The following is a 10345-nucleotide window of genomic DNA, read 5'->3' on the forward strand; positions in this document are numbered from 1 at the left end:
CACGTGCACACACGACCCGAGTTCGTCTTGCACTAGCTCTGAGAACTGCGCAGCCGCACTGATTCGATTCGGGACACCCCACCGCGCTTCCGCCTCACGTGGGTTATAGGGCGTGCTGGTGCAAGTCAAGCAAACTATGTTATGAGCCCTCGTATCTCCGCACTCCATTGGACAGTTAAGCATTGCGGCGTTACGTCAGGCGTATACTATTCGTTCCGATGCGAAGCAGCAAGTATGTCTGTCAGTCATATCGTTAAGTGTCAAAACGTTGTCGCGTGTCACGTTGGCTCATTTATAAACACGTTTACCTGAGCTCGCGGTGCTACCGGCATGGACAATATCAGGGACGGCTGGTTTAAGGAGACGTGCACATTATGGCCCGGCCAAGCCACTAGTCTCCAAGTGGACGAGGTCCTCTATCACAAGAAATCCAAATTTCAAGACGTGTTGGTGTTCAAGAGGTGTGTTCTTTACTGCTCCTGCACTTTGCTAACGCTACTAGCTCCTGCTCCTGTTCTGCCAATGTGCTGTAGTATCATCAGGATGTCTATCTAAGCTGTTTCAAGATAAAGTAGCGTCTTCCTAAAATAACTACGATTTGTATTTTCATACGTGGAAACAACTTTGTGGTAAGACTATTTAACTGCAGGGTGTGTCCGTTCCCGAAACAGTTTATGATATGTGGTGTGAGTTTACAAAAAAAAAAAAAAAGCTGTAAATAAATCACGGTTTTCTCTACTCCTGTTTACTGTGTAACGTATTTCAGTAAAACGTACGGCAACGTGCTGGTACTGGATGGAGTGATCCAGTGCACGGAGAGGGATGAGTTTGCATATCAGGAAATGATAGCCAACCTCCCCCTGTACAGCCACCCTTGCCCCAAGAAGGTAACTAATGCATTTAAATTAAACACAATATCTATTTTATGTGATTTTATTCTTCGACAATCCTTAAACAGCATAGAGACATACCAAGTTTGTGTCACCTGTTTTAAAAGGTCCTCATTATTGGGGGTGGTGATGGTGGCGTGCTAAGGGAAGTGGTGAAGAATCCGCAGGTAGAGTCGGTGGTTCTCTGTGAGATCGATGAGGTGAGGGCAAATGACACTCGGCAAACTTGTGCTCAAGTCTCATAACAATGTACACTACTCAAGTTAGTATTGTTGCTCTTCTCTACCAAGGAGCTGAACAGCAAACTTCATACCTTATAATTAAGTATCAGTAATTGCCCTTGTTCAATTACAACTGGTTACATTAGGTAAATTGTTCAGTGGACTTTTTGCTTACAAGTGCATGAAATCCACAACAAGCAGCAGTTTGTCAGAAAGCAAACCGTTTAGCTTGATGGGCTAACAAATAGCATCTGTGTTACTGAACTGGTTAACAGTCCTTTCCATCATGCGCTTCACATTTTGACATTATGAGACTTACTTAGTCAAATATTCCTTCTTTTTTTTTTAATATAGCATGTTCACTGCAACTGTCACATTTGTCTCCTGTGTAGGATGTTATTGATGTCTCAAAGAAGTTCCTCCCAGGCATGGCCAAAGGTTTCTTCAGTCCAAAGCTCACCCTCCATGTTGGAGATGGCTTTGAGTTTATGAAGCAAAACCAAGATGCCTTCGATGTCATTATTACTGATTCATCTGACCCTGTTGGTAAGTGTAATGACATCTCTTTGCAAAATGTGTTTGTGCCGGGGGCGGGGGGATCCAGTCCCGAGGACGATCGAAGGCATCTTCATGCAGCGCTCATTTCACTAAATCTATGCACCCCCACCCCCCATCTGCGGTCCCTTCGACCGTTTTTTGTTTTTTTTTGTTTTTTTTTGTTTTTTGGGGGGGGGGTTGGGGGTTAGATCACAGTATGTCGCTAATATCTTTCACCTGTGGACGTGAACTCCTTTGAGCTCCATTTTATATTTAAGGGCTACACAAATAAACTTGACCTCACTTGTCTGATTCGTATTATTTTTTTTAATATGATCATATTGCAGGTCCAGCTGAAAGTTTATTCAAGGAGAGTTACTATCAACTGATGAAGACAGCATTGACAAATGGTGGAATTCTCTGCTCCCAGGGTACTTTTTTTATTTCATTTCTTCTAGGGGGGAAAAAATGAGGGGCATTTATATATATATATATATATATATATATATATAATAAAAATATGAGTGTATCAAATTGAGCTGAGTAATTCCACTAAATATGTATCAAATCATCTTTTATTGGAGGAATATCTTTGAAGGCTGTATTTACCGCCCAGTCAAGTTTATTTATATTGTAAAAAAGAAACTCATTGCGTCATACCCTCTAAAACTGAGCCATATTGGATCATAATCCTACTGAATCGAATCTTTTTCTGAACAGGCCAGCCTGTGAATAGCGAAAATGTATTATAAATGCATTGATGATATGCGTCGGTTCTCCGTACCGCTTTTTCTTGTGTAATGCCTGGATTTCTCAAATGAATGCATTATTTTTTTCCCGACCATGGCTATTCCTTGATAATTTTCTTCACACTGATGATGGACAAAAATCATCTGTATTCAAGGGACTGAAATAATACAGTCTGAAGTAGGGGTGTGAATTGCCTAGTACCTGACGATTCGATTCGTATCACGATTCACAGGTCACGATTCGATTCGATACCGATTAATCCCGATACGAATGGTCACGATTCGATACAGATTAATCCATCCATCCATCCATTTTCTTGACCGCTTATTCTTCACAAGGGTCGCGGGGACCGATTAATCCCGATACGAATTTATAAGTCGATTGTTGCGATTTTTTTTCATTCATATTTAGAAAATACTAATCAGTAAGCTTGTAGAGTGTAAGATTTATATGAAAATGTATTATTTATTTATCTGAAATTTCAGTCTTATAGAGGTTGTAATCTGTTTCATGTTTGAACAGCATTAAAATAAAAATATTAAGGCTTAATGTGCCGTTCATATAACATTCTTCCATGCTCAAGGTGTGAATCCTAAAAAAAAAAAAAAAAAAAAATCGATTCTGCTGATTATTGAATCGATTCGAGAATCGCGCGATGTAGTATCGCGATATATCGCCGAATCGATTTTTTTTAACACCCCTAGTCTGAAGCTACTCAGAAGTGTGTGCTGACTGTTCCTGTTATGCTATATTCGTTGCATAAGCACACATGCACAAAAGATCATATAGCCATGCCGACATGTGAGAGCATAACTGCAGCAGTACATTTCTGCCAGCAGGGATCCCAGACGAAACCCTGAAGTGTGGAACCACCCACACACGGAGGAACACTTGAAATTTAATGTCTTTCTACTTGGTTCAAATTTCATTTTTACATTTGTTTAGGAAAATGGCCCAAAAATGGTGCTAAAAGCCAAAATGGCTGTGTTTTTGTTTACTGCAACTTTTCAAGAATGGTGGAGGCCAAGGGTGCTGCCAGTGATTCACACCAAGCATCATTTTTGACCTGGGCGAACAGTGCTGCAAAATGTATTTTTTAAGAAGCAGTGACGTGCATGCCAGCGTCATCACACATCCGGTGCATTTATTTTATTTTATTAAATCAATTTATCTGTTAACCATCAAGGTTAATTCATGTATAATAAGTTTGCAAGTTATAAATGTTTTGATCATATATATGTATATTTTAGTTCATAGTATTAATATCGGAAATTATAAAAAATTTTAAGGAGTGTTGTCACTTATCCCGCACATAGCTAGTGTTTGCTGTAACTAAGAAGAAATGAAAAGCTGCATGCTCAGGGCCTAATTCCAGTTTTGTTTGCAGGACCAAGTAGAAGTAGTAGTTTACCTTTTAATGTTTCAGCCTTTGTGTGAAATATGACAGAAGTACGCCACAAGCACTGGTGCTTATATTACAGACTGTTCTTTTCATGTGCGCAGGAGAATGTCAATGGTTACATTTGGACCTGATAAAGGAAATGCAAACTTTCTGCAAAACCTTGTTCCCTGTGGTGGACTATGCCTATGGCACCATCCCAACATATCCCAGTGGCCAAATTGGATTCATGCTCTGCAGTAAAAACCCTGTAGGTAAACACACACACACACACACACACACACACACACACACAAATGTGCTTGCTGTTTCTCAGTGTTTGAGTAATTATTTCAGGATACACATTTCCCGAAGCCAGTGAAAGAACTGTCAAAAGGAGAATTGGAAAGCATGAACCTGAAATATTATAACACGGAGATCCACAAAGCAGCATTTGTCCTTCCCGAGTTTGCAAGAAAGGTCAGTGTCAAAGAAGAAGCAAAGCATATCCTGGTTGAATTCATACTTGTATACTAGCTTAAAAGCAGCATATGCAGCATGACATATGGCTAATTATAAATAAGCAGTAAACATATCTTCTTGTTTAAATGGCAAGCATCTAGAAACATATCACTGCAACGGGGTTTAAATGTCAAATATGCCTTGGCTCAATAAAGGTGGTGAACACTTGTCAAACCCATAATCTTTGCTACTTGGTCTGCATGGTGACTGACAGGTACTCAAAGAAGCTTGATTGGCCACAGCAGAGCAGCGTGTTTGTCCTCCACCTGCTCCTCAAACCACAGATGAACAAATACAGCTCCTCCAACCTCTCAGCACGGTGACCCCTCCCCCCCTCCACGAAAGTGTAGCCTCCTCAAGATTTCATGATTTGTTTGTGGATTGGGGGCAGTTGCCACCTGTTCCTTTCCATCCTTCATTCCTAAACAAACACTCGTGTTATTTCCTCATGACTTCTATTAATCATGTTCATTCTGAGCTCGTCTCATGAGCAATTGATGATGACGCCATCCAAGCCTGACCTCATGCTCAAGGACTGAACTGTTCAAATTGCATTGTGTAATTGCATGTAATTGCAATGTATTGCTGCACTTTCAATGGAAACGTTCTTTGCTCGTTGAGAATCCAAACACATCCTCATGAATTCGCAAACGAGTGCTCCTCAGTGGGTTCGTTGTTGAATCTGGTTCTGTACATATTACAGTAACAGTCAGGTAGAACCGGTCCCTTTAACCTCCTGCTTAACCTCTTTTGCTTTGGTATGAATGATGCATTTCATATTTAGAACGGAAACTGCGACATTAGTTAAAATGCTAAATTATGCAATTACTGGGGTTTGGCTTACGGTAGGTAGGAAACTTGTAATGTGTTAAGCCTGAGTGCGGGATGCCATTCTTCAGTATTAGTTTTGTTTTTTTGTTGTTTTTTTTAGCTAACGTCTAAAGCCAATTGCTGTGAATCTTTAAGGAGAAACTTCATTTTTAAAACAATACATAAATAAAACTCATAAACTGTAATAAATCTGTTTTTAAAAATAATCAGTTGTGATTTTTTTTTTTTTTTTTTCCAGGAATTTTTGAGTAGTTCTGGTTGCATAGCTTCATCCATTTTCAAAGGTCCTTGAAATGGTGTCTCATTTTCTGTGAAAATGTTAACTCATTGATTAATCACACAAAAAATAACGCATTAAACATATATTAACGCTGATTAATCACACTATTAATGATGACCACAGGTTATCGTTTGGCTTGACAGCGAATGTTACGTAAAAGGTAGCCCAGGTTGTTTAACTTGAGCAGTATCTACATACATTAAATCATTTAATAGATGTTTGCATATGGCATTCTGAATATTTGTTCATGTCAAAATATTGTAGTCTCTTATTTTCATTTTAAATTATGCAAGTAATTAACTGATTAGAAAAAAATGACAGTGTGCAGTGGATAAAAAAAATGCTGACGTCCTCATAACATTAAATGTTGAAAGAACAGGTGCGCTTAAGATTTCGGAGGCAAAAACTGTTGATTAGAAAGCCTTTTTAATTAATCAATCAATCAACTTTATTTATATAGCACCTTTCATACATTTAAAATGCAACTCAAAGTGCTGGACATCCATAATACAATAAAATAAAAGAAAGAAAAAGCCCCCCCATCCCCATGATCGTACCCACAGACACACCCAAAACCCAACAAACACATGAAAACCACAACATGGCGGGGCACAGAAGTACCCTGTAAGGAAAGGCACCCAGGGGGAGTTCATCCACAGTGAGATGGATGAAGACCAAGCATCCCTCTCACTGTGGAGGCTCCCCCATGAGAAAACACTGGAGCTAAAAATTTTATAACTACCAAATAAAAATAATCATGATTAACCACAATTCTGAGATGTGGTTAATCTAATCTCTAATACATTTGCATGTATGTTTTGTGACATTTCTTTGTTCTAATATTTTTCAGATTTAAAATGTGTGCATTGGCTCAATAAAGTGGGGAGACACTCATAGGGCAAAGCATGTCAGATAATGCTTTGATCAATAAGTCTTAATGCTTCAATGTTTACTCTTCGCTTAGATGCCATATGCTGTTCATTCCTTGGCGTATGTTATCGTGAGGACTGAGGAGTGACAGGGCTTGAGGCGGGCCCTCTCTGAGCTAGTTAGCCTTGAATCAGCTTTGCATACTGTTTAGTATTGAAGAAGTGGAACATCACCAAGATGAAGGCTTCCCTGCAATTGAAGAGTTGTAAAAAAAAAAAAAAAAACATGAATCATGTAGGAGTTTATAGCCATCTTCTGAGGATCGAATGTATTCGGACAATGACTATTTTGTATCCGATAGTATTAATACTTGGTAGTTGAAGGGTGCTTGAGGTCTCAAGTAAACCCAGGCAAAATTCATAGAAAAAAAAAATCAGTGCTGGCGTTGCAACCTTTGTTGCACTTACACGTTCTAAACACCAGATGGCAGGAATGAATTTGGTGTTGCTCCAAATTTCATCATTGCGAGTGATTTAGTGTGGTGCACCGCACAAATATATCATGAGACTCATGTTTTGACTATAATGTAAGTTGTTGCTTTCTTCTGTTGTTTTTATTTTATTTTATTTTTTTATTTTTTATTTATTTTATTTTTTTACAGATGTAATTGTTTTTTTTGCAATGTAGTTTTATCTATGCCAGCAAATGACAGTGGTCATAAAGTGTTTTGCAAAAAGAAAGCTCGGAAGAGGTTATTAGACCTTAGAAAAAAGATCATAGATTTTTTATGTATTTATGTTTGTTTATTTATTTATTTATTCTTTTTAGCAAAAGAAAATTAACAAAACAAAATTAGATATATTGTGAGTTAATTTATGACAAACTTAGCAAGACAACCAAAGCCAGTCAAGAATAGCAGTGAACTTCAGAAAAGTGATTCAGCAAAGAAGGGGGTAATTAATTAATTTTATTGCAATTACTTAACTAATTCATTAGTATAAAACAGATGAATGTGTGCTATACAATTAAGAACAACTTACAGTAGTTTCTTCAATTCAACACTAATGTGGAATATGTACAAGTTGTGTTCTGTTTTCCTTGATTACGACTTCATTCTCTTTATTTACTTGAAAGTATGAAACTTCTGTTAAAAAAATGTCCAACCTTTACTCCAAAAATATATAACTTTTTTTTTTTTTTTTTTTAGTAGTCTACTGTACTTGTTTTTCACTAAAATATATATATTTTTTTAAATTCACAACTCTTAATCTTGTTTATCTTGAAATATGATCTTTCCTCCGGAAACATGTTTTTCCTAATAAAACCGTTATTTATTTTAAAATCTCAATATTCTATTTTCTCTATAGACCAATCAATTTTTGTTCTCAAATAAACAACTTTGCCTGAAAAAATACTTTTTTTTTTCCTTAAAAATGGAACTGTCATATGAATGACTCATTTTTTTAAATCTCAAATATGCAACATTTTTCGCAAATATCCAGCCCTTTTCTCGAAAATGTTTACCTTTTTTTTCCTCAAACATATTGCTTCATTACTGAAGTTTTTGTTTTAGACTATTTGTTGACTATGCATGATCCATTTTTCCAAAATGAAATATTTTTTCTAGTCAATATGACTTTATTTTCATATGATTGAATCATTCTTTCTCAACTATATGACTATTTTGTAATGTTTTGTCTTCTCAAAAATATGCAACTTAATTTCTCCAAAATACATGACTTTCTATGCAAAATATACATTTTTTTTTCTTAGAAAAAAACAATTCTGGAATTTAAAAAAATATATCTACTGTATAACCATTTTTCTCATGGGATTGTCATCTTTTTTTCTCCAAAAATAGACACGTGCAACAAATTTTTTTTCTTTGTCTTTTCAAGTGGCCCCAATACTCAATACCCTTTCATATAGAGCATGCATTATGTTTTCTGACACTGTAAAGTGCAGGTACTAGACACACAATTCATGCTGACAGCAACGTCGGCCTCGCTGTCACCATTCCACATTGAAGTGTTTAGAGGCGCTAATACTGTCACGTAGGATCAGAATAGCCAACATGTTAAATGCAATAATCAAATCGGCTTACGTCACGTGAACTGATGAGCGACAGCGTCTCGATGACGTCTCTTACATGGTACATAAACTTTGTGTGTGCACCGCTTGAGCCTTCATTTGTTGCTTTTTCAGCTCTCGTTTAATCTCCGGATTGGCTCGGGGCTTTCCAGAGATCAAGTAGTGAGTGAGCCAAACATGTCAAAAACAGATCTGAAAGCACAGCCAATCAATTGATACACACCAACCAAGACGTACCGGCTGGAATAGAAGGAAGCTCTGATCCCTGCCAGTGGCCTTGTCTGCAGACGTCACAACTGCACGTTAATTGTCCTGTATCACACACTGAAGAATGGCTTTGTAAGAAACTATGCAGTAACTTAAAATTGCTATTATTTGGATGGGAGACCACTTGTAATTAAGCAGGTGTGTGCACGTCATGGCAACCAAGCAGGCTGCAGGTTCATTATATAAACCTTTCTATCTATCTCGAGGGTGGCATGGCTCAGTGTTAGAGTGGACGTCTCCCATCCGTGAGGTTGTGGGTTTGATTCTCACCCCATGTCAAAGTGTCCTTGAGCAAGACAGTGAACCCCGATTTGCTTCTAGTGGACCTGGCAGTGCCCTGCATGGCAGCAGCTGACCACTGGTGTGTGTTTGTGTGTGAAGGGTGAATGTGAGTCTTAAATTGGAAAGTGCTTTGGGCACCATATGGTGGAGTTAAACCGCTACATAAAAATATATGTGGATATCATTGTTCTGCCTTTCACTATATGTCAGCGGCATAAGCAGATGTACCGTACCAAGATACATTATTTCTAGTCAATATTGAGCACATCTGTGGCACACTTGATGATTGGTCACAGCTGGGCACAGTTGTTAAGAATCACAAGCCTACAAACCGTAGCGTTAATTTCATCAACGGAAACGAAACAAAAATATTTTCAACACATTTTTCAACAGACGAAAACTAGACCAGACTAAAACCCTCATTAATAAACAATAGCTGGGACTAAATCACTATGCAATTTTTGTCAACTAATAAAAGCTAGATGATGCACCTCACTTAATAAAAACTGGACTAAAATATATGGACATTTTAGTACATTAACAAAGATGAGATGAAAATTATATGATTTTGTAAAATCCTGTCTCTGCTTTTAAATCTACAGCTATAGTGCAACATGCACACACACATGGGACAGACAAGAGGTGGATTCACTATGACAGATAAAAAAAAAAAATACAATAATAAATTATATTTATAACGTAACATTAATCCAATGACTAACGACTATAAAGTACCAACAATAATGTTAATCCGATCGCCTTTTTGTTTTTCCATCAAAATGATGAGAGAACATTTTATGTGAAATAACTTTAGATGCGAATTGTTCAACATTATCTGCTGACAAAAAAAAATATACAGGGATAAAAATGATTAAAACTAGACTAAAAAGTTTCAAAAGAATTGTTGACTAAAACTAGATGAAAAAATTGTTTTCTTGGACTAAAAAAAAAAGACTAAAATGCTTGACTTATAGATGACTAAATGTTGGCTAAATAAAAATGGGATTAGGTTGACTATGATAAAAACTAATAAGTGTGATTGAAACTGACTGGACTGAAACTGAGACTAAATTTAAAAATGTCTGATAATATTAACACTACTGAACAGCATTCATTCCCTCTTGGACTAAAATAGTTAAGGCAGATGGCGGCCTCACAAACAATGTGGTTATAAACTTCTACACAAGAAATCTTTTCTGATATGTTATTCACTGCTATAAAAAAATAAAAATACACTGAATTGTATTCAATTGTTACTGATTCAGCTAAATATTTCAATATGACAGGGGCTGACTGATAGCTGAAGTTCTTTTCAAAGCACAGTCAGCACCCGCAAGAGCGCCGTTGTTCATGATAGTACATGAAAATTGGATTGTTAGATTGATGCGTTAGGTTAAACTTCAGCTCCATCTCCTCGCTGAGGAAA

The 10345-nt window shown here is 37.2% G+C and overlaps 1 protein-coding gene across 1 annotated transcript; it reads left to right on the forward strand.

Moving 5' to 3' along the window:
* The first annotated feature begins 124 nt into the window (after positions 1-124).
* srm (spermidine synthase) lies at positions 125-5335 on the forward strand. The gene is made up of 8 exons (XM_077514696.1): positions 125-461; positions 767-887; positions 998-1090; positions 1504-1657; positions 1996-2079; positions 3902-4047; positions 4134-4256; positions 4513-5335. Exons 1-8 carry the CDS (start codon positions 331-333, stop codon positions 4528-4530), a joined length of 870 nt encoding a protein of 289 aa, XP_077370822.1. The 5' UTR covers positions 125-330; the 3' UTR covers positions 4531-5335.
* Positions 5336-10345: the final 5010 nt, after the last annotated feature.

Source organism: Festucalex cinctus, chromosome 2, assembly GCF_051991245.1.
Source record: "Festucalex cinctus isolate MCC-2025b chromosome 2, RoL_Fcin_1.0, whole genome shotgun sequence".
NCBI classification, from domain to species: Eukaryota; Metazoa; Chordata; class Actinopteri; order Syngnathiformes; family Syngnathidae; genus Festucalex; species Festucalex cinctus.